Source organism: Lontra canadensis, unplaced genomic scaffold (genome assembly GCF_010015895.1).
Source record: "Lontra canadensis isolate GAN:19392208 unplaced genomic scaffold, GSC_riverotter_1.0 scaffold10, whole genome shotgun sequence".
Classification (NCBI taxonomy): domain Eukaryota; kingdom Metazoa; phylum Chordata; class Mammalia; order Carnivora; family Mustelidae; genus Lontra; species Lontra canadensis.
Genome location: NW_022631004.1, coordinates 17,709,054 through 17,732,971, shown reverse-complemented (window position 1 = coordinate 17,732,971; position 23,918 = coordinate 17,709,054). Strand labels below are relative to the sequence as shown.

At 43.9% G+C, this 23,918-nt stretch overlaps 1 protein-coding gene across 1 annotated transcript in view; it reads right to left on the bottom strand.

Moving 5' to 3' along the window:
* Positions 1–23,918, bottom strand: part of BLK (BLK proto-oncogene, Src family tyrosine kinase) — a 66,647-nt gene that overhangs the window by 10,432 nt on the left and 32,297 nt on the right. Inside the window, exons 2-6 of the mRNA XM_032855745.1 lie at positions 9,373–9,481; positions 7,147–7,198; positions 5,054–5,147; positions 3,995–4,093; positions 2,757–2,860 (exon numbers count right to left, since the gene is read on the bottom strand). Of these exons, the coding sequence (XP_032711636.1) occupies positions 2,757–2,860; positions 3,995–4,093; positions 5,054–5,147; positions 7,147–7,198; positions 9,373–9,480 (457 nt within the window). The 5' untranslated portion in view covers position 9,481. The remainder of the gene's footprint in view (positions 1–2,756; positions 2,861–3,994; positions 4,094–5,053; positions 5,148–7,146; positions 7,199–9,372; positions 9,482–23,918) is intronic.

The window sequence follows — 23,918 nt, the reverse complement described above, 5'->3', positions numbered from 1 at the left end:
GTACCCCCACCTTTAGAGAACCCCTTCCTCCATCCTGAGGTTGGGGGGGTCCTTTTCTTCCGAGGGCACCTTAGCAATAGACAATGACTAAGACATCATGTCCAGGGCTAAATCACATGATTCTGGGACTTGTGTCAACATAGTAGGGGTGGGTGGGAATACACAGAAAATAGGATTGACTGAGAGATCACTGTCCAAGCAGAATGTTATGCACAGGGGGTTCCATTATACTATTCTCTCTACTTCTGTACATGTTTGAAATATTCTCTAAAAACAAAGAGGTATGTCATCTCCAGGGATTCCCAAATCGCTTCTTGGTCAAAGGTGCTTTGCCATTAAAATGGAATAGTGGCAATATGGCAATATCCAGATATAGATATATATATGGATTTAATTTATCCACTGGTACATTTCTGGAAATTTTGTATAGACCACCCAACTTACCAATGCACACCCCCTACTCCTCAACCTGGCCCTGACCCTTTGAAGGGCAGGGAGGTATTGGGATCTCCCCCGAGCGTCCCAGGGTGTAATGAGCAGCCCTCCTTGTCCCTTGTTTGCTGCTCTGGGGCTTCCACTCACTGTGGTTCTCAAGCTGTGATGGAGCTGGAGGACAAGGCTGGCGGGGTGCTCCCACTAAGCAGAACCTCTGTCTCCTCTCATTGCCCCAACCACAGGGAACCAGCTTGCAGCCCAGCCATCATCTCTCCCCTTCCTCCTCTGATGTCACTGTCACCACCTCTCCTCCAGTTAAAAATTGGCCACAAGGATATACAAGGTCCTTATGTGCCATGTCATGATGAACAAAGGCTTCCTTCATGTTACTCAGGGAAATTTGCCTCCATCAGCTCACGACAGGCCAACTGGATACACTGTAGACCTTGTAAAGTCTCTTAGATGATTTGGGTTCTGATCCTCTGATCCCTGTTCACTGTTGGCCTCATGGGAGTCATTTCTTCCCTTAAAGACTCAGTTTCCTCATCTTTCAAATGGGGTTATTGGCTCATCATCCCAAGGATGGCAAATATGTACCAGGAAGCATATATAATAAGGTTCAGAGCAGCACGTTCACAACAGCCACAAGCTGGAAACAGCTATGTCTCCCAACGTTAGAAAGGAGGAACAGCTTACAGAATATTTATATGCTGGGCTCTGTAGAGCAGTGAATGTGAATGGACCACTGTCCTCAACAACACGAGGGCACCTTTTATGGGCTGAATTGTGTCCCTCCCAAATTCCTATATTGGAGTCCTCCAGTAGCTCAGAATGTGACTCTATTTGGCAATGGGATCTTTAAAGAGTAACTACTAAGGTCATTGGCCGGGGTGGGGGGTTGACTAATCCAACATGGCTGGTGTCCTTGTTAGAAAAGATTAGGACACACACTGAGGACAGACCAGGTCAGGACACAGGGAGAAGGTGGCCATCTACAAGCCAAGGAGAGAAGCCTCAGAAGAAACCAATCCTGCTGCCACCTCTATCTCGGACTGCTAGCCTCCAGCACCACCACGACACAATATATTTCTGTGAAGCACCCCCAGTTTCTGGTACTTTATTACAGCAGGCCTAGTAAATTAATATAGACTGTAACAAACGATGTCAAGTGGAAGGGACAAGACATATAAAAATAAAAATAGTATGATTCCACTTGCATCAAGTTGAAGAATACGTGAAACATGGGTGGTAAAACCATAAGGAAAAGCAAGAAAGGATTTCCCTAAAAGTTGGGGCACCTGGGTGGCTCAGTCCGTTAAACATCTGCCTTCAGCTCAGGTCATGATCCCAAGGTCCTGGGATAGAACTGGCATCGGGCTCCCTGCTCAGTGGGGAGTCTGCTTCTCCTTCTGTCCTTCCCTCTGTTTGTGAGCGTTCTCTCTCTCAAATAAATAAATAAAATCTTTATAAAAATAAGAAAAAGAAAAGAGGATTTCTTTAAGAGTTGAGATAGCCATGATTTCTGTTGGGGGGGGGTGGGTAGGTTGAGTCAGAAAGGGGCACAAGTGGAGTGGTGAGAGGGGCTGTGGATGTCTGGAATGTTCGCTCTGCTGTGGCTGCACAGGTGTTTCCTTGTTTTGACTCTGTAATTATACCCTCACTTATAATTTATGCAAGTTTTGTATGTTTTATATGTCATAACAAAAGTAACTTTAATAAGGAAAGAAGGAGAGAAAACAAAATGAAAGAGAAAGAGAAAGCCCAGTGGCCTTCAGGTGGTGGCAGAAATGTTTTGGTCAATCAGGGGTTTTGAATCCATGAGTGCTCCTCATTCTCCACAATGGCTACCCCAGTCTTTCATACCCAGCCATAGGCCTTTCTCCAAACTCTGTCACCTTCCAGGTGACTGTAAGTGCCTCAGCTGAGATGATTTCTAAGGAGTCTATGGGCTCCCAAATCCTTTGATTCCAAAACATGGCTCTGGGTCTCTCCCTCTCTTCAGACCCCGCCAGCCTCAGTGTCCCCACTGAGCCAGAGATGATGCACAGTAGCCTGGGTGGGAGCAGCCCTCTAGCTCCCTCTCCTACTTGCACCCTGTTCATGTCCAGCCCAGCCAATGGAGACCTGTTGGCACCATAGCCTCACACCCAGCTTCTGGACACTAGATGGGCTGTCCAGGCAGTGCCTGAACTGAAAGAGAGACAGGAGGCCTGGAAGCCTCTAGGTTCCCCTGGCTGGCATTCCCAGAAGAAGTCTGGGGTGGGGGGTGGGGGGGCTTCCTGGGGACTACACAGGAAGGGTGCACTGGGCACCATGCTTACCTTTGTTGGTTTCACTCTCTCTGATAAGAAAGGAACCCGCCTTATTGATTGGAGCCAGAAGCTGCCTCTCAGCATCTTTCCGGCTAATTGATCTAAAGAACCATCTGGAAAAGGGAAAACGCAGGCAAACCTCAGAGGCCGACCATACTCCTTGAAATATTCTTATCCATGCCTCCCTTCTAAGCTGTACACGCCCCGCCCCAAAAAATAGCGTTTTCCTGTTTTCAGGTTAACCCTGAAATAACAATACTCCTCACATCTTGATTCATGAAATGCCCTTTGGCCCCTGAGCTCCCTTTTCTTTTTACTTCCCATCAACGGATGGACTTACTTCTTTCTTGAACTGAGAACATTTTTGGGTGCCCTTTGTTAATTCTACTCTGGGAAAATGTACCCAACCACCTTCCCTCAAAGCAGCCCCTCCTTGAGGTCAAGTCTGAATTCCACAAAGTGCTGAGACCCTCAGAGCACAGATTCCTGCCATGTTCCTGTCAAGCAAGGACCAATCAGTGTGGAAGTTAGTGCCCATGACCCCACACACTGTTCCAGAGAGAGGTGCAGGCCTGGGAGTGCCAGACAGAGAACCCTCCCAAGGGCGACCAGTGATACCAGGTGAGGCCACTAACCCAGTTCCAGCACTTTGCTCATGAGTTTAACAACTCTCAGCTCTTTCAGGGAAAAAGCCGCATCCTACTCATTTCTACAGCTTTCTCCACATGTGGACAGAGTCAGAGTCTGGGTTCTGTTTGTTCAGTGCATGTTGTAGGAGGGAATGAGTGACTGGTGCTATGCAGAAGTGGGTTATGAGGGTTCTGGGGAGTACTGCTTTCTGGAGGCCAATTCTGAGCAAGGCCACCACGCTGTGAGTACCCCTAAGTCCTGCCCATTGGAGGCCCTGGAGGAGAGGGAGCTGATCATTATGCCTCAAGGTTAGCTTGCAAGGTCATGGGCCTGTAGGGATGTTTACATCCAAATAAATCAGGGAAGGAGCAGTTCCATTTCACAGATGGGAAGAGTGAGGTGAGCACAGAGGAGTGGTTCCCTGAGCACCAGGCTGTCTGGGTCTGTGGATAACACTTCCCAGCAGCCCCAGTTATGCCCCTTTCTAGCTCCCTCCATGCTATGCTCCCAGAATCTCACCTTTCAGTCCCTTTCCGACCCCTCCCTGCCCAGCAGCCCCCAGGGCAGAAGCAGCAAGTGGGCCTCAACTCTGAAGGACCCTCCATGTGTTCACCTACTTTTCCACTTCCAAGGTCTCCACTCGGGCCACAAAGTTGCTGGGCACATAGCCTTCTCTTCCAGTGATGAGAGACCTGGCCAACCACCAGTCTCCAACTCTACGGAGGAGGGAAAACCAAAATGGCATAGTGGCTCCTGTGTGTATCTCTGGGGGGGCACTCACAGCCCTTCCCCAACTCCGATCCCATCCCTGAAGCAGATGATGCACGGAGGGCAGATGAGAAGGAACTGGTATGAGTTGCTCAGTGTGGGGGGAGGTGCAAACTTGCTAAGCATCTCACAGACTGGTCCAGGGAGGAAGGGGTTGGTGAAGACTCCAGAGGAAGAGTTTGTCCAGACAGCCTGACCACGTCAGAGGGCCCCTGTTTTCCGTGAGTAGCCTTCCTCTTGGTTAATGGGACAGATTGAGAGTTTAGTGAGTGAGTCGGGACCAGACAGGAAAGACAATAGCAGGAGGAGAGATGATGCCCAAAGGAGGAGCCAGGCAGCCCACGTGTGCTCAGAAGGTCGAGGCTTTTGTGCTTTGGGCTCAAGGCCATTGCAGAACTTCAAGAACAAAAGCAGAACCTCCGGGCTCCACAGAAAAAGCCCGATGTTTGAGAGAGAGCAGACTTTGGAGGAGTTTCTGAGAGGGAGCCCTAGAAATTAAGTAAAGATGATTTCATGAGCAGAATCCTGTGCGAGGTCCTGGCTGGCAAGGGAGACACACAAACCTGTGGCGGAGCAGCCAGGCAAGCGCTGTGCCTGTCAGGAGGGCTTTATGGAGGAGGTGATGTTTGAGGTAGTTTTGAAGGAGAAGTACGATTTTGACAGTGGAGTGGGAGATAGTGAATGGAAGCCACCTTGTGAGAAAGACTTTGGAACGGTAGATAGAGGAGAAAACTGGGTCAAGGTAAAAAGAAATGGTGGGTGTCTAGACTGGGGGTAGAGAGATAGAGGAGATACTCATGGAGGGCAGGGATGGGGTGGTGTGAGGAGGTGGACGGCTGGGTGGCTGTCCCACTGTGATAGGGAGGCTCAGAGTCCCCTGACCACAGGACCGCATTCCAGGAACTTACTCCTTCAGTATCTGTAGCTTCTCCCCCTTCAGCATCTGCAGGTCCCTGTCATTCACTGAGCTGTAGTCATACAGGGCCACCACGAAGTGCTCCTCTAGAGGGAACAAGGAAGAGATGTGCACCGCTTGGGCCCAGCAGAGTGAGGGCAGGGGCTGGGTGAGTCTGTGCTGTGGGCCATTTCTGGCTGCCATGAGGTCAGGAGGACACAGGGACAGAGGGGAAACTGTGGTGTGCTTTCTCTCTCACCGAGGCAGCAGGGGATCTCCTGTCTACCAGACTGACCTTCTAACTTTGCTGCCGGGAATAAGGACAGGCTGCCCCTAGAGTCCACCCTGTCATCCCTTCTGGTCTCCACATTAAAGCCCTAAGGCCTGGCCAGAGCTACCCTCTCAGGGAGTAACTAGCCCAAAGATTTAGAGAGATTGGCTGCTCTGGGCTGAAGGCTGCCATCCCAAGTTTGGGAATGAGCGTTGGCTGATTCCTTATTGCCTCAAAGTCACATCAGCTTCCCTTCTCTTCCCCTTCCCCAACTGCCCCTCCCTACCTCTATTCCAAAGAGAGTAGTGGTCTTGGGAATGTGGCTGCTATAACCTTGACCTGTAACTGTGGCCTTGTGCTCCTGGCAGGTGGTACCCTGACTTGCTGCTAGTCCCAGGAATGGACATCCAAATGGCCACTGCGAGTAAGGAGGGCTTTTCTGCCAGCTCTGGAGAGCCAAGAGCCACTGGAAAATGTCACTTGGAGACCACTTTGATCACCTGGGAGCGGATGACTCAGCTTTGTCACTGATGTGTGGTGTGACGGCTAGTCACCTCCCCATGGGGGGAAGAGGGGATTGGAATAGATGACGATGCCTCCCACCTCCAGTTCTAAGATTCAAGTCTTTGCATCGAAGGAAGTTAGTTTATTGCTTTCCCCAGGGCTTCCTTGCTGGGGCCGTGAACCGCCACCCCTCCCCCCCAAGTAGGAAATGAAGGACGAGCCTTGTAATCAATCGTGAGTCCCAGCAGGATGAGAAACACCAGGATGAGAAACATCTGGTTTCAGCATTTTGTTTGGGAGCTTGACAGACTCTGAGCTCTCTCAGGTTGAGGAGTCACGTCTTATTCAATTTTATAGCCTCCCCAGTATTTGGACAGAGTAGGTACTGTTTGCTCAGTGCATGCCGGGTGAGGCTATGAGGGACCCAGGCTGTCAGAGCTCCTCATGCTCCTGCAAGCCAGTTCTGAAGGAAGCGACCATCCTGTGAGCCACACCCGCCCCCCAGGCTCCAAACCCCTGACCCAGGAGGGCCATGGTCACTCATTACACGATCCCCCACTGTCCTACCCACCAGTAGAGATGGGGTGAGGGAGGGTGGCATGAGTGGTCAGAAGGCCAGCAGCAGCTTTGGAAAGTGGGGAAGTTGGGGAGAAAGATAGTGTTTTCTTTCTCGGAACAGACTCAGGGCAGGAGGGAATACTCAGACCCATCGGCTCTCGCCCTTTGAGGTTGGGAGTTAGAATCTTTGAAAACTTGGTTTTGGGGGCACCTGGGTGGCTCACTAGGTTAAAGCCTCTGCCTTCTGCTCAGGTCATGATCCCAGGGTCCTGGGATGGAGTCCAGCATCAGGCTTTCTGCTCAGCAGGGAGCCTGCTTCCCCCTCTTTCTCTCTGCCTGCCTCTCTGCCTATTGTGATCTCTGTCTGTCAAATAAATAAATAAAATCTTTAAAAAAAAAAAGAAAACTTGGTTTTGTTTTTTATGCTGTTTGTATTTATTGTAACATTTTTCTTTTTGTCTCATTTATAGTTTGTAGTTCTTTTTTGAAAAACAAAACACAAAAACCACCCAGGCTCAGTTACAGGAACTGGGTCTTGGTTCCCGCAGGGGCCCCCATGGGCAGGTGAAGCCTGGGGCAGAGTTAGGCCACACCCCTCGCTATGCCTGGTTTAGTTGCCTCCCCCCATAGCCTCCGCCTCTCTGACCCTGGAGGGCCTCCCCTATCCTCTCCAGGAAGCTGCTCCCAGCTGGGCCCCTGTTCTGCCTGCACAGAGCCTGGGCCCAGGGCAGATGGCCTGGAGACCCTGGGCTTCAAAAGCAGCCGCTTCTTACCTTGGTCTGGACACGTGTCCGGAGGTGCAGGAGCCAGGTGGTTAAACAGCACCTGCAGCAGAAACACACACACACACACACACACACACACGCTGCAGTAGTTCCATACCCCCCAAACCCAAGGCCTGGGCTGGGAGGCTGTTGCACCTGTCACCCAGGGGCTCTGTAGGGCGTATTTCCCTAAAATTCAACAAATACATCCCTAGGTATATATCCTGTAGAGAAACTTCTGTATGTTGTATCGGGAACCATGCACGAGAATGCTCCCAGCAAAACTACAATAATACATAAGAATTGTAAAAGGTGGAAATCGTTCTTAGGACTAATGACAGAAAAATAAGCAAACTGGGGCACAGTCATGCAAGGAAATGCTACGCCGCTGTGGGAACTTCTGAGCTCCAGATATGCGCATCAACGTGGATGAAGGTCACAGACTTAACGGGAGATCTGACAACCACGTCTCAGAAGAATACATGCTGTTTGATTCGATCAAAAGTTCACAACTGGCAGAAGAAACTAAACAGTCTTTAGGAGTATATGCACATGTGATGATACAACACGGCAAGCTAAGGAATGATGGACACATTCAGGGTAGGGGCCTGGGGTGAGGGATGGACTTGGATGGGGACAATGGTCACTGCTCCTGAAGACCAAAGGGGCTGTGCTGGGTATTCATTTCATTATCCTTTTAATCTGATGGACATGTTATGAGTATCTTTTGTTTGTCTTCCATATTTATTGAACACAATTTTGAAGCAGCATTTTGCCACATGGTACATAGAGTATGGCTCCATAAATATAAACACGTAATATAAATAACATCGACATAGGGTCTGGGAACAGGGGTTCTGTAGTGCTAACTCTGGATATCGCTGGCTAGTGGGATAATGAGTGTTTATAATTTTTCTCCACAATTAGAATATATCATATGATTTATTTTTTTTAAAGTTAAACACTCTGGGGCACCTGGGTGGCTCAGTCAGTTGAACATCTGCTATCGGCTGGGGTCGTGATCCTGGGGTCCTAGGATCGAGTCCCACGTCAGGCTCCCTGCTCAACGGGGAGTCTGCTTCTTCCTCTCCCTCTGACCCTTGCCCCTGCTCATGCTTGCTCTCTCTCTCTCTCTCAAATAAATAAATAGTCTTTAAAAAAATAAACTTTAAAACATTCCAGCCTCTATAACTTATTAGCATGTAACTTTGGCGATATTACTCAGTCTAAGTCATCTGAGCCTTCATTCACTCATTCAACAAGCATCTCATTGTTCTGTGCTAAGTTGAGACACAGATAAAATGCCTTGTTTGTCTAAGAAATGGGATTAGCAATCCTACGTCCCATCAGGTCACTGTTGGACTAAATTGATGAGCAGTTGAATGTGCCCCCAGAGGCAGAGAGCAAGAGAGCAGGTTCCAGGCATGACTCCCAACTGCCCCCAACCAAAAAGGGATAGGTGGCCAGGTGGGGGAGGGGAGTGTCACAAACAGACATCTAAAAATGCCTCTTTGGAATGTAGTAGCCTCTGTGGAAGGGCTCTAAGTGTTCTGTAAACAAGCCCAGAACAGCATCTCAGGCTCCACGGGAAGCCAAGGGTTTGCTGGAGAGATGTGGCTAGTCTTAGGGTTCCTCATTCCTGGAGAGTAACTCCTTGGAAGGTGGGCAGCAGTGCTAGGAAGGGGACTATTGTCCAGGAGCTTCTGGGTAGGGGTGGGGGCAGCAGACGTTGCTACGTGCCTCAGACCCATTCCCACCACACCCTCTTCTCGAGCTGAACTTTTTGATTTCTTTTTCTCTTCAAGGCTGCCCTTGTGAAATGAGAACTGGCTAAGAATTACTGGGAACTACACATGCCCCGTTCTGTGCTAAGGGTAGTATGTTATGGAATTGCATGGTTGTATATACATCACATGTTGTTACCTCCCTATCAGAAAGGCACTTTCACTATACCCATTTTACAGATGCAGAAATTGAGGCAAAGGGGAGTTAGTAACCTGCTTCAAAGCACACAGCTATTCAATGTAAACACCGGCACTCTTGCTGTTACACATCTTCTGCTGTATTGCCACACCAGCATGAGGTGGCTGCCACGTTTGGTGGCAGGGGCAAGGGGCAGATTTGTCACAGCCCTGAATTATCTAGAGATGGCCCTGGTGCTGGCTGGAGACAAGCATGTGCTCTCTGCTCTTCTTCCTCCCTCTCCCTTTCCAGCTGGGAACAGCCATCACTCACCAAGGGTGGCAGTGGTGGGGGATCTTTGCTCTGGGTGCTGACCTTCACAGGACTCCATTGGGCCTTACTCTTCTCCTTCACCTGCTTTTTGCTGCTCACCACTCCCATCCTGTCAGAGAACACACAGCAGACTGGTGATGTGAGTAGGCCTTCAGAGCCTCAGTACAGAAGAGCTCCCCCAGCCCCTTCCGGATGGCCAATTAGAGAGAAGAGGAGGAGGGATGGAAGTGGGAGGGCAATGAAAGTCAAAATCAGAACATGGAATCAGGTTAGGGGATCTGGCAGGCTAAGCTTCCATTGTCTTTTTTTCCCCCAGAGCAGGAAGAAGAGGTCCAGAGAGAAGGAATAACTGGGTTTAGGACACAGAGATCATCTGCCTGAGCAAACTGCCAGAAACTGCCAGGGTGGACCCCAGTGCCCTAGGGACAGGAGCCCTGGCATCCGGAAAGTGTTGATGATAATTCTCGTGGTCTGGGTTCTAGTCTTCACTTTGCTACAGTCTGCATTACATGGGAAGGTCACGTTCCTCTCCCAGCCCGTGTAAGAACATGTCTGAGGTTCTTTCCCGCTCAGATTTTCAGGTGAGAGGCTATAAATTCAGGGCCCAGGGATGGTTCAGGCATCCGAGGCCAATTGCCTCTTCTCAGGAATCTCAGAGAAACTTCCTTAGAGGTGAGAGAAATACAGCCAAGATTCTTGGGTAAAGGATCATAGAATGATGGAAGTGGGAAAGACGCTAGAGACCACAGCCGCATCACCAAGACATCAGCACTGCCTCCGTTCCAGGGCTGGTTCTTTAAGAGGGGCTTACACTTGACTGGGAACTTCACAAACCCTGTCTCCGTCATCCTTTTCGCTTTAAAGTAAGCGTAAATAGGCGCTATCACGGTCCCAGACTGAGGTTTGACATGTTCCGTAGCTGGTTCATGGTCACTTAACCTTTGAAGAGCCAACTCTGGAGTCCTGGCTGACCACTGGCTACTACACTCCACCTCACACCTGGCCCATCCCCAACAGGCAGACATTTAGAGGAAAGGACCTTGCGTTCCTGCTCTTGTCTGAAGGGCCGTGCAGTTGGTGGAGAGTTCCTGACTGCTTTCAGATGTGTTCACAGCATTTCTTTGATTCCAAGGTGCACCCCTCCTTTTTTTTCACATTTCAATATCTCTGAAACCATGATGTGTTTTACAACTAGTGATGGTTCATAAAGTAATTAGCAGCATCTTTTTTCCCTATGTCAGTCATACATAAAATAAATGTTAGCCTTCCAAACAGTGGTGTCTTAGATTTAATGAAATGCAGTGGTGCTTTTCTTCCAGAAAGGTGAAAGCACATGTCTCATATTACTTTTCCTCAAATCTCCTTGAAGAAAAGGAAGACTATAATAATCTTAAATATAGGACAGAGAGCCACAATAAATTATCCATGAATACTTAGTTGGGGTATGCCTTGGGTACAGGGCTCGCAATACTTCACATTTGTAAAGAACGGGACTTTTTAAATGAAATTTGGTACCAAAGTTATGGGCCAACATTTCAGTTTTCAGAGATTTTTTTTGGTATCAGAATTTTGCATAAGGGATTATGGGTTTTTTATTAAGAATTGATACTAAGGCTCATGTCACATCGGGCTCTCTGCTCAGCAGATGGTCTGCTTCTCCCTCTCACTCTTCTTCTGTACTCTCCCTGTCTCTCTCTCAAATAAGTAAATAAAATCTTTAAAGAGAAAAAAAAGAATTGATATTAAATTTTATCAGGTACTTATTGAGTATCTTTTAATATGATAATTTAATTTGTTGATGGGATGAATTCTGTTGATAAATTTTCTGCTACTGAAACTTCTCTTCATTCGGAAATAAAAGCTGTTTGGTTACAGTTCACTAGTCTTTTTGATACATGGATGGATCCTATTTGCCAATATTTTATTTCAAATGAGAATCAATATTCCTGAACGGGTTCTGTGTATGAGGAGTTAACACCAAGTTAATGCTGGCTTTATAACATACAAGGGAGCTGTCCACCTTTTTCCTATGGTCTTGAACTGTTTAATAACCTTGGGACTCTCTTCTTTAAAGGCTATTTAGAACTCCAAGGGGTCCTTTTATAAAAAGTAGGTCTTTAAGTAAATTTCCAATTTCTTCTACAAGAATTTGTCGGTTCCCATTTTTCCTCTCCCTTGCACCATTTTGATGATTTATATGATTTATAGATCTTTGATTTCCTCCATTTTCCAGTTTGTTGCCATAAAGTTTTATATAGTATTGTCTTGTAATTATTTCAACCTCTTCTCTTTCTTATGTCCTCTTTCTTGTTCCTAATATAAATTAAATTAACTTTTTAAAAAAGATTTATTTATTTATTTATTTATTTGACAGATAGAGATCACAAGTAGGCAGAGAGACAGGCAGAGATTGAGGAGGAAGCAGGCTCCCTGCTGAGAAGATAGCCTGATGCAGGGCTGGATCCCAGGACCCTGGGATCATGACCTGAGCTGAAGGCAAAGGCTTTAACTCACTGAGCCACCCAGGTGCCCCTAAATTAAATTGTTTTAATAACAATTACAATTTTTAATTGGATAAAATTATCTGAAATTTTCTCTGACCAAATAAAGTTTTAATCTAGCTTTAAAATAATGATAAAGTAGACTGTAATCAAAACAGCATAAAATTGGCATAAGAACAGACATATTATCAATAGAGCAGAATAATAAGCATGCAAACAGATTATAGTGCATTTGGAATTGCATATATGAAAAAGGTACATTTTACTTCAAAGGAGAACTGATGGTTGATTTTAATAAGTGACATTTAACAAGTGGCTGTCTACCTAGAAGAAAAAGCAATTGAACCCCTACCTCACACCATATTAAAAAATAAATTCCACAGGTACTGAAAAAATATTAAAAAGTTAAAAATATTTAATTGAAAGAAAATTTAGGAGACTATATATATGACCCAGAGTTTGGAAATAACAATGAATAATGATAGAATAGTCAGAAGCTGAAAGGACAAAAAGACATATTGATAGCAAAAATACAAATTTATAAAAGTGAAAGGTATTCTATAGTTAATGAAATCATTATGAAGTCAGTACCTGAGCAATAGATTGGGAAAATGACTTGCAAGGCGTACTGCAGATAAATGTGTATTTATAATATACACAGAGCTCATGTAATTAAACAAGAATATGGTCTAGCATACGACCCACTCAATAAAAAAATGAATAAAGATTGTGAATGTCAGTTCATCCAACACAAATCCCACTAGATAAACAAACATGTGAAAAATGTTAAATTAAATGCAAATTAAGATAAAATAATCACATTACATCAATAAGATTGGGGAAAAAGAAAAGGAATGATAATACCAATTGTTGATGGGAAAGCAACATTAACATTCTACAATACATTCCTGGTAGAAAAGTATTTAATATAATTACTGTTCTTTCATTCATCTCTTCTTCCCCATTGTATTTCTAGGATCAACACTCAGTGAAGGCTGGGATCTTTATCTTAACTCATTTTTTAATCCAAATTGCCTGGCAAGGAGTAAGAACTTAATAGATATTTATCAGACAAATAAAATATGAAATATTACTGACTGTGTAGAAATTTTTCGTTTTATTAAAATTAAAGAATACATATATCTTTAAATTTACAGTCCCAATTCTGGGAATCTCAGAGACTAATCAAACATCATTATGTAGGAATATATGCGATATAAAAATGTTTATTGCAGCAATACTGGTAGTTACAAAAAGCAAAACAAAAAAACTCTGTAACTGCTCACCATTTGGGGAATTGTTGAATAAATATGCACTCTAAAAGTCTCTAATATATTATACAACTCTTAAAAAGAATGTACTACATCTTTACAAGTGAAGCTAAGAGGACTTTTCCAGAACATGCTGTTACATGAGAAAAGCAAGATGTACAGAGGTGCATAAAATTATTCCATATTTGGAAATACCAAAGAATGAGAAAAGAAACCTCTATGCAGACACGCATACATTTTTATGTTACATGAAGAGAGGTTTAGGAGGACGAACGCAAAGTTGTTTACTTTCATTATTGGTGGGGGAGGTAGAGACAGACAAGGGAGGTGGAAAATGAAAAAACAAAACAAAAGCAAATTACAAAAATCCTGTGTGTGTGTGTGTGTGTGTGTGTGCGCGCGCGCGCACGCGCATATTGTGGCCCAAAAAGATATTTCCTAAAATGTTAAATGTTGTTTATTTCAAGTGATAGGACTTCATGTAACTTTTACCTTCTTTCATATAATTTTATATGTTTCTTGAATTCTTTAATAAGAAGCATATGTTATTTGTACCAGTGGAAAAAGAGAATACCAGTACCTGGTTCAGCAACAGAGAGGCATAAGGCCTGGAGCCAGGGCCAGCCCCAGTTCTTAAGAACAGCCACTGAGTAGCCACGAGGGCTGCCTGAGCCTCACGCCTTTCCTGACTTCTCCCGACCTCCTGGCTCAATGAAGGGTCAGCAGGCAGCAGCTTCTAGAATTTTTCCAACTTGGACTTCTGCTTCTGCCACGGCCCAAATGATCAGCCATATCTGGTCAGCCATATTGCCATCAATTTTAAACTTCCTGACAAACGTTTTTGTCCACTTAAACAACATAACCGAGTGTTTAAACAACTTGACAAAAAGTTAAATTCCTGAAATCAAATCACCCACTACTTATACTTCTTTGTCCTTCACCTCCTTAGCGGTGTATATACGGATGACTTTCCACGGTTTCTATACATACATAGGTTCTCTATGAGTCCCTCTACCCCAGTGACTCTGACTGGAGACTAGAGCTACTCAGGAGGCCATGTGACGACTAGAGCTGTGTCTGGGGGCTGGGGCTGCCCCCCTGCTGTGATATTTTAACAGTTTCAGGCTGGGCGGAGCCAGGAAATGCAGAAGTCCATGCAAAACCAAAGTGTAACACATGCATGTCCTGGGTGGCTCCGGGTGGTTTTCTTGCACTGAGAAGACACTGGCCTCCTTTCCAGTGGTGAAGGACAGAGGATGGGTGGAAGATATGTGTGAGTCTGTGTGTCTGTGTGGGTGTGAGAGAGACACAGAGAGGGAGAGAAGGTGAGAGGGTGTACACATGTGCACCTGTGCATGTATCAATGTCGTGAGTGTGCCCATATGCGTGTGTGTGTGTGTGTGTGTGTGTGTGTGTGTGTAGTGGGGGATGGCTAGCAAGAGGACAGGAAGGTGAGGCAAGGAACTTCTGTTTGTTTATTTGGGATGGATTCAAGCCCCCCGTGCAGAATTTGACCAGAGCAGGGAGGTCAGTGTTTGCCCCAGGGGAGATGCTCAAAGCCTGACAGGCCCACAGCCTCAGCCTGACAGGGGATGTGGTGGAGGGAGCAACTAAAAATAGAGAAATTAGAAACCCTGTATTTACAGTTGCCCAGCAGTCCACAGGTCACAGGTGGAAAAACACTTGGTGTATATGACTTATTTGATATTCATGAAAGCATTGATAGGTTGGTTACAAATATCCTCATTTTATGGCTGAAGATGAGAGTGGTGAGGTGGCTTGCTAAGGTCACACTGAGTGGAAGGGCCAGGAGCTGGAGGCTGTTCCCTGCCTGGTACTGTCTGGAACTCATTGCTCAAAGCAGGTACACAGGTGGCCCTGCCTGAAGCTCCATCACCCTTGACCCACAGTTCAGGTTCAGATACCCTGTCATCTTCTCCCTGGGGGCTACCAGGTGCCTCAGAAGCCCTCCATCCAGAGGAGAAACCTCTGGGGTTGCTACTGGAGTGGAGAGGTCTGGGGGCTGTGTGCCCCTCTGGAGTTTGGGCACATTCAGGCAGATTTCTCCCGACTCCCTGGTGCAGTGCAGGTAGCTGGGGGTTCAAGGAACCTGGGCTCAAAAGTACCTACATATGGTGTGTGAACTTGGGGAAACCCCTTTATCTCTCTGAGTCTCAGTCTCCTTATCTATAAAATGGGGAGGTATGAAACTTTTCCTTGTTTCATAAATAAAGGTTTCCTGAAAAAACGTACTCAACGGTGAATGCTGAAAAAAATCAAACAATTGACTTTGCTGTCTTGTGGGGAAAGAGCAGTTTTCTGCAGAATTAAGCCATGTTATGAAATTCTCAATTATGTCTTGTCTATTTGGCATATCTTCACCATCTATTTTCAGCCTCTCATAGATGTTTTTAAATTAGGAGCTCACCCATCATTATGGATGTAATTTCCATGACTATTTGTGTTAAATTAGAGAAAAATGCACCAAAGTATTAAACCAATTGTGCAAACACTACTACCCAGGCAAAAATGGTTGCCCTGTCAAGACTGAGCTTTTAGCAGGCGGTCACTGGCCCCCGTGATGCTGAGAATGTTCTTTCACCAGCTGACATGCTCAAGTTCCAATGCAACATATGGAAAATGTTTTGGGATAGTGAAACAAATATGTAGGTTTTCTAAAGGTCAAGACTAACAGCTTGTGCATAACTCTCATGGTTGTCATGCAAACCAACAAGATGAGAGCAGGAAAAGAACAGAGGATAGAGAGTGCTAAATAAATATTAACTAGAAGACGCCCAGAGCAACTTGGGTGACACTTTCGCTCTCCAGAGTCTTATGATGCCCAAAGATGGCCCTGGGATCCACTGGGATTACCACCTCTTTTTAGGAGGGGTTTCTGAGGGCCTGGTGTTGGAAGCCAGGGTGTTTGTTGGTGGTGGTGGGCAGGGGCACAAAGCCAATGTAGATGGTGGCTGTTGTGTGGTCCAGAAGAGTGTTGATGGTTCTGAGTCCCTCCACCTACACTTGTTGCTCCAGAAGCCCAGACATGTTATTTTAGAGGCAGGGGGATGATTTGGTTGGAAAAAAAAAGTCTCATGCATGAAGTTGTCAGGTTAACTCTGGTTTATGTTTTTAAATAGCAAGTACTATAACGTCTTAAGTATTTCCCGGGTGCCAGACACTAAGCCAGACATGCTACATTTGCTGTCATGTTTGAGGGAGGCCACACAGCACAGGGGACAAGAATACTGAGCTCTGAATCCTGGTTTTGCTATCTCCTACTTGTATATCCTTGGGCAAGTTGCTCAACTTTTCTGTCTCTTAGTTTTGTGAAAATAACTACTCACAACAGTGTTGCAAGGATTAAATTAGTTATTACAGGCTATTAGGTCATCTCAGAAAGTGTCTGGTCTGAAGTCAGTGTCTGATAAATGATTTACTATTTTTCCGCATATACAATTTATCAATAATAATCTCTTCAGTAACGGTGTGAGATAGGCACGGCTACCTTTCTTCTACAGAGAAATGAACTTGGGACACGAAAGCGTCTGACCAGGTCAAGCAGCTAGTAAGCCGTGGGGTGGGCCTTACATGCAGTTCTGACTGGCTCCTAAGTCTGCAGTCTGGAAACCTCGCCTTGTTATTTGCTAAAAACTTTACCTTTCTGACTTAACCTGTCAGGCATGGGTGGGCAGCATCGAGAGGGAACAGGTGAGCCTGTCTGCAAAGCCAGGGCTCAGCCCAGGTGTTCGCCGCCAGGATGAGATATTGGCTTCCCTTCAGTGAGTTCTCTCTTCCTTTATGTCTTTTCCAACATCTAGGAATTTCAAGTCCTGCCCCCATGAAGTCACTAGTGCTTCATCCATTTCCTAGCTGAGAAAAGTATAGTAATGGCCCTGTGACTCTGAATCAGCAAAGGAGCCAAAGACCTTGAATTGAAACCCATTTTCCGAGTCTCAACTTCAAGATAACTCAGCTTGAATGAGGCTGCCTCATATTTCCCTCCACATGTGAACATGAAATAGCAGTAGTGCTGGCTCTTAGAGCTCTATATTCTTGTGTTCATTCAGTTGCTGTCAACCATGTACTGTGTCAGGCAAAGACGGAGAGAAGAAACAACGACAGAGTCCGTCCTTGTGACAGAATAGAGGTGAGACATATACCCAAGTTACAACAATTCAAGGTAGACAGAATTACATACTGAAAAGATGTTTTTTGAGCTCAGCAAGAAGAAATCACTTCCACGTGGAAGGAAACACAAGCTAGATCTTAAAGGACAATTCAAATGTAATTTTTTGATATTAAAATGATTTTTTAAAAGATTTTATTTTATTTATTATTTTGACAAACAGAGATCAGAAGCAGGCAGAGAGGCAGGCAGAGAGAGAGGGAGGAAGCAGGCTCCTCGCTGAGCAGAGAGCCCGACGCGGGGCTAGCTCCCAGGACCCTGAGATCACGACCTGAGTCGAAGGCAGAGGCTTAACCCACTGAGCCACCCAGGCACCCCAAGATTAAAATGATTTTTAATGAAAATTCTCAAAATATAAAAAATATGGAGTATAATGAACACCCACATACTCATCACCCAATTCCATAATTGTACATTACTTTCTTGACATTAAGACAAATCATTTTATAAATAAAGGATTGAAACTTTCTGAAATGAAATGAAACAAATGGCTTGAAACATGCCATGTCACTTTCACATACTTTGCATACATCACTAAAACGTGGAGACATTTCTCACATAACCACAATGTCATTATCACACCTAACGAACCTGGCAATAATTCCATGGTATTATCTAACAGCCTATCTGTATTTACATTTCCCCAACTGTCTCAAAAATGACTTCTTGCTGTTCGTTTGTCCTATTTGGGATTCAAACAAACTTCATACATCACATATGATTGTTCTGTCTCTCCCTCTACTAGAGTAGCCCACGCCCCCCACTTTGGTTAGTTTCATGCCATCATTTGTAAAAGCCAGGTTGGTGGTCCTATAGAATATTCTGGGTTTTGGGTTTTGCTCTCTTATAATGACTTGTTTCTCTATCTCCCTATTCCTTGTACATAGAGTTAACTCAGTGGGTTCCATTAGATCCAAGTTCATCTTTTTCTCGTAGGGATACCTTATGGAAGGACTATGTGCTCCACATCACATACTATCAGGAGGCTTACACTGTCTGGCTATGCCACTTTAATGATGCTAACATAGATCTGGGTTCAAGTGATATTGGTCTGATCTCTCCATTGCCAAGTTCCTCATCAACACTTCAACTAATGTTTTCATTAAGGGGTACTAAATATTACTAAATACTGATGCTCTAATTCCAACATTCCTTCCACATTTGTTAGTAGGGAGTTGAGAAATTAAAGGATCAGAAAGAAAAAAAAATGCCATGTAGAGTTCTACCAGGGTTGGGTTGTATTTGGATATAAAGAAATAGTGCTTTTCCAGAGACATAGAGATAGAAACCTTGCTCAGGAAAGAGTATTTTCCACTGGCTGGGTTGTAGAGGGTATGATGGAATTTACCGCAGTTACCACTTTAAATACTAGTAACATATTTATCCCGTACTGGTATAGGACCAGATACAGAGCTGTAACTCCTGGCTGAGCACGTGGAGCCCCCGCAGCACGGGTGAACCCCTGCTAGGGGGCAAGCTAGAAGTGATTCAACTTGCAACCTAGTTGTGCTCTTGGTCAAACTGACTGCCAGTTCAGGCACATTGAGGAGACACACATGTGGCTATTTCAACTTTGTAGAGTAAAAATATTTCCACAGTGGAAAATTACTCCCCACTGTGGTAGGGTTAATAGAAAAGATTTTTGAGTGGTAAAATGTTTGAGGGTGCTGAGCAAGCTTCAGGAAGGAAGACAGCATTCTTGTGAATCTGTGTTAAGTAAAATATAGACACATGTTGACTGAGTCACCCACATTTGATTCTGCTGACATAGAGAAGCTTGAAATTTGGTAGGCATTTATGAGGAAAAATGGCACCGTGTTGATATCTAAATTCTTGTTATAATTCCTAGCCTGTGAATAAAATCCCCTTATTTGGAGACAGCACGCAAATTTATATTTTTAAAAAACCCACAGTAATGATAATTAAAACATGTCTCTGTTATCCCAAAACATAAATACAACTACTGTTGCACTTTCTATTGATGGGACTATGGATCTTAATCTACTTTTTAATTTCTAAATTTGTTGGCATTGTTTTCTTTAAAAAAATTGAACAAAAGATCAAATCATGAGTTCACTACTGCCTGATGGAGTCAATCATGCTTCCATAGCACAACTGTTCTCAACCTTGGTTTGCAGTACAACCAACTGGGAGTTTGCAAATTCCTGAGGCCTAGGCCTAGTTAGCAGTTCTGATATTTGGGCCAGGGTGGGGCGCCAGGGTCTCCATTTTTTTTTTTAAGATTTTATTTTTTTATTTGAAAGAGATCACAAGTAGGCAGAGAAGCAGGCAGAGAGAGAGGAGGAAGCAGGCTCCCCACTAGGCAGAGAACCCGATGCGGGGCTCGATCCCAGGACCCAGGGATCATGACCTGAGCCGAAGGCAGAGGCTTTAAGCCACTGAGCCACCCAGATGCTCTGGGGGTCTCCATTTTTAACAAGTGTCCCCAGTGATACTGATGCAGACAGGTTCACCAACCCCATTTCACAAAGACCCTTTCTTTATTTGGCTGAACTTTTGTAGTATTACTTGTAAAAAAGATTAAAAAGACGGCCTGCTTGGGTGTTTCTTCATATGAACCCCTCATAAATAATGCTTGTAGTTTTCCTGCTGGTGATCTTGTTTTTAAATGAAATGAGTTTTTTCTATCTTCCCTACAGATATTCTTTACGTATTAACATATTTTTGCAAGTTTTTGACATGGGGAAATAATTCCTTTTCTGTAATAACAGCTAGCCTCCCTATGGTACTTGCCAGTTTATAAAGCATTTTCACACTCTGTACCTTAGAAACCTCAAAATGACCCTGTGAGCTAAATGGAATCACCATCATCCTCCTCGTCCTCAGACAGGACACTGAAGGCAGGGGGCTAAAGATTGAGGTGCAAAATAAGGATTTGAGTCTCATCTCTGTCTTCAAAGATTTGTTCTCTCTTACTGAGTTCACAGGTATTTTCCCAGGTCTATCTATGCATGACTTGGACTTCTTCTTCTTCTTCTTCTTCTTCTTCTTTTTTTTTTTTTTAGATTTTATTTATTTATTTGACAGACAGAGATCACAAGTAGGCAGAGAAGCAGGCAGAGAGAGAGGAGGAAGCAGGCTCCCCGCTGAGCAGAGAGCCTGATGTGGGGCTCCATCCCAGGACCCTGGGATCATAACCTGAACCGAAGGCAGAGGCTTTAACCCACTGAGCCACCCAGGCACCTCTTTGACTTGGACTTCTTTAAAAAGACACTATCTGGGGCCTCCTGAGTGGCTCAGTTGGTTAAGCGTTCGACTCCTTGATTTGGGCTCAGGTCATGATCTCAGGGTTGTATGATCTAGCCCTGCGTTGGGCTCTGTGCTCAGTGTGAAGTCTGCATAAGATTCTCTCCCTTTCCCTCTGCCCTTCCCAACCTCCCCACCCCATTCCCACTTGTGCATGCACATACACACACACTCTCTCTAAAAAAAAAAAAAAAAAGACACTATCCATCATTCAGTCTTTTTGAGCCACCTCTCAAACATTTATTAAACACAACCCAGAGATGGAATGTGTAAACAGAAGGGAGGGTTGTGCAGAGAAGCACCTTTATCTACCAGGTTTCAGGGGGCAGGGAGCACACACTTGAACTAGAAAAAAATTGACTTTATTTTATGCTTTCAAGGATGAAGCTGGAAAAGATTAAAGACGGAAAAAGAAACGAAGAGAAAAGCCTCAGACCCCTGATGTTTTGGGGTTAATTGTGATTATTGAATGGATTTAGAGACACAGATGTCTAGAGATACAGAGATTTAAAATTAATGCATAAAACTCTTTGTTGTAGGATTTGCCTACTACATGAACATATGTACTAGCACAGTGCCTAGTACTCCTTCTTCCTCAAGGTTGGAGGCTATGCCATGTGCTTTATATGTAGTATGTCTACGCCTGACAGCAGACATATTTCCTCCCATTTTACATACAGAGCAACTGAGGTTCAGTGAGGTTTAAGGACTTGCCCAAGACCATACAGGGAACCACATATTTAAAGATTTTATTTACTTATTTGTCAGAGATCACAAGTAGGCAGAAAGGCAGGCAGAGAGAGGAGGAAGCAGGCTCCCCGCTGAGCAGAGAGCCTGATACAGGGCTCAATCCCAGGACCCTGAGATCATGACCTGAGCTGAAGGTAAAGGCTTAACCCTCTGAGCCACCCAGGTGCCCCATGGGAACCACATATTTAAAAACCAATTCTACCTGGCTTTGAAGTCTGACTGATCCCACTCTGTTCTAAAGCATGGGAAGTAATAAAAATAAGACACTTGTGATGAGATTTTTCAAGTTATTCATTTATTTATAATTCCTGTTGTAAGTCTCATTCTGGGCAAGTTTTGTTATTCCAGGGCCAGGCAAATTTGTCTAAGTAAGCTACCTTACTGAGTAGTGCTAAATAATAGATTAATCTCACATCGAGGAAGGACTATAGTGGCATGCTTCAGGGTTCTAACTTCAGCATTTCTTAGTCAATATTTTCTCAGCAATTTGTATGCAGACTCAAAAATTTTGTTCATTAGATTATCAGAACATATAAAATGAGGGGGAAAACTAATAGAGCCAGAGTTTTTAAAAAAATCCCTCAGGAATGAAAGCCTGAAACTAACAAGTTGAATTAAAATAAGAGGAAAAAAGCATGCAATTAAGGCTCAAAAAATCAACCAGTGAGGCATCATAGCAGAAAGGCCAGATTCAGTAATAGTGTGTGAGGGACAACACAGTGGGTGTGGTGGAGAGAGCACTTCCTGACTTTGGAAACTCACAGAAATGTGTGGAATTCTGGCTTTGCTGCTTAATAGCTGTTTGAAAGGCAATGTGATTTATTTACTCCAAACCTGTTTTCTCATCTGCATAATGGAAATAGTATGCTTACCTTGAATAATTACTGTAAAGAATAAAGATAGTATATATACAAGGTTGGCATGTAGATTGGGCTACATAAAAATAGTAATTTTTGCCTGGAAAAGATTTAGATGTCCTAGTAGGTATGAAGTTCACAAATCTAGATACAACCACCATCACTACCACCATGGCCAATAATAGCAACTAATATGATTATTGGTCCCGGGCAGTACAATTAGCTTTACAAACCTTGTATCGCTTTTTAAGAAAGCCAGTCTTATTACCTTCTTACTTATTTCTTGCACCTTCAGAAGACCCCACACGACTTAATCAAAATGCATAGTCTGTCATTCTATTCAGGGAAGTGGTCAATGGAGAAACAGTCTCACATAGCTTCAGAGGAAATCTATATCAACTATCAATACAGAACAATGTCCTTTATGCATAAATATAAACAGTCAACCAAGTGTCAAAAGAATCAGAAGAAATTGAGCAATATTGAAGAGATGATTAACAATAAACAAATGGAATAATTCAGAAGAAAGCAGAGATAGAGTGCAGAAAATAACTTTTAAGAAAACCTATAATTAGTGTCCTCAGAGAGATTATACATGATATTGTATAAATTTAAAAAGGAATATGTTGATGTGAAAATGAAAAATCAGAAAAAAGGAGTTCTTATGAACTAAAAATGTGATTGAAAAATATTAAGATGGATACAGTGGGAGTTCCAAGTTAATGATCTAGATTATAATGTCAAGCAGCATCCTAGAAAACAGCAAACAGTCAAGAATGTTCACTGCCACCATTCCCATTCAACACCATACTGTAAGTCTAAGCTAATGCGATAAGACAAGAAAAGAAAATAAAAGGCTAACAGGTTGAGAAGGAAGAAAGACAACTGAAGGTTGCAGAATAAAGATTAATAAACAAAAGTCATTTGCATTTTTTTAAAGATTTATTTATTTATTTGACAGACAGAGATCACAAGTAGGCAGAGAGGCAGGCAGAGAGGGGAAGCAGCTCCCCGCTGAGCAGAGAGCCTGATGTGGAGCTTGATCCCAGGACCCTGGGATCATGACCTGAGCCGAAGGCAGAGACTTTAACCCACTGAGCTACCCAGGTGCCCTGTCATTTGCTTTCTTATATAACAGCAATAAAGCATTGAAATTTGAAGTTAAAAACACAGTACCATTTACCTCGAACAAATGAAAAACTAAAGTATAAACTGAGCAAAATATGAACAAGATGTATATGAAGAAAGCTACAAAATTCTGATGAAAGAAATAAAAAAAGATCTAAATAAATAATAAATAAATAAATAAAGATATGTTTCATTTACAATGACAGGAAGACTAATATTATTATCATCTCAGTTCTTTCCAACATGATTTACAGATTTAAAGTAATCCCAATTAACAGAACAGGGGACCAAGAAACAGACGGCCACAAATATAGCTAACTAGTCATTGACAAAGGAGCCCAGGCAATTCAGTGGAGAAACTATATTCTCTTCAACAAACAATGCTGGAACAAATGGACATCCACACGACAAAAAAAAAAAAAAAAAAAAAAAAAAAATTATACATAGACCTATACCTTTCACTATAATTAGCTAAAAATGGATCATGACCTAAGCATAAAACATGAAATTATAAACTCCTAGAAAATAATGTAGAAGAAAATCCAGTTGACCTTGGTTTGGTGATGACTCTTTTTTTTTTTTT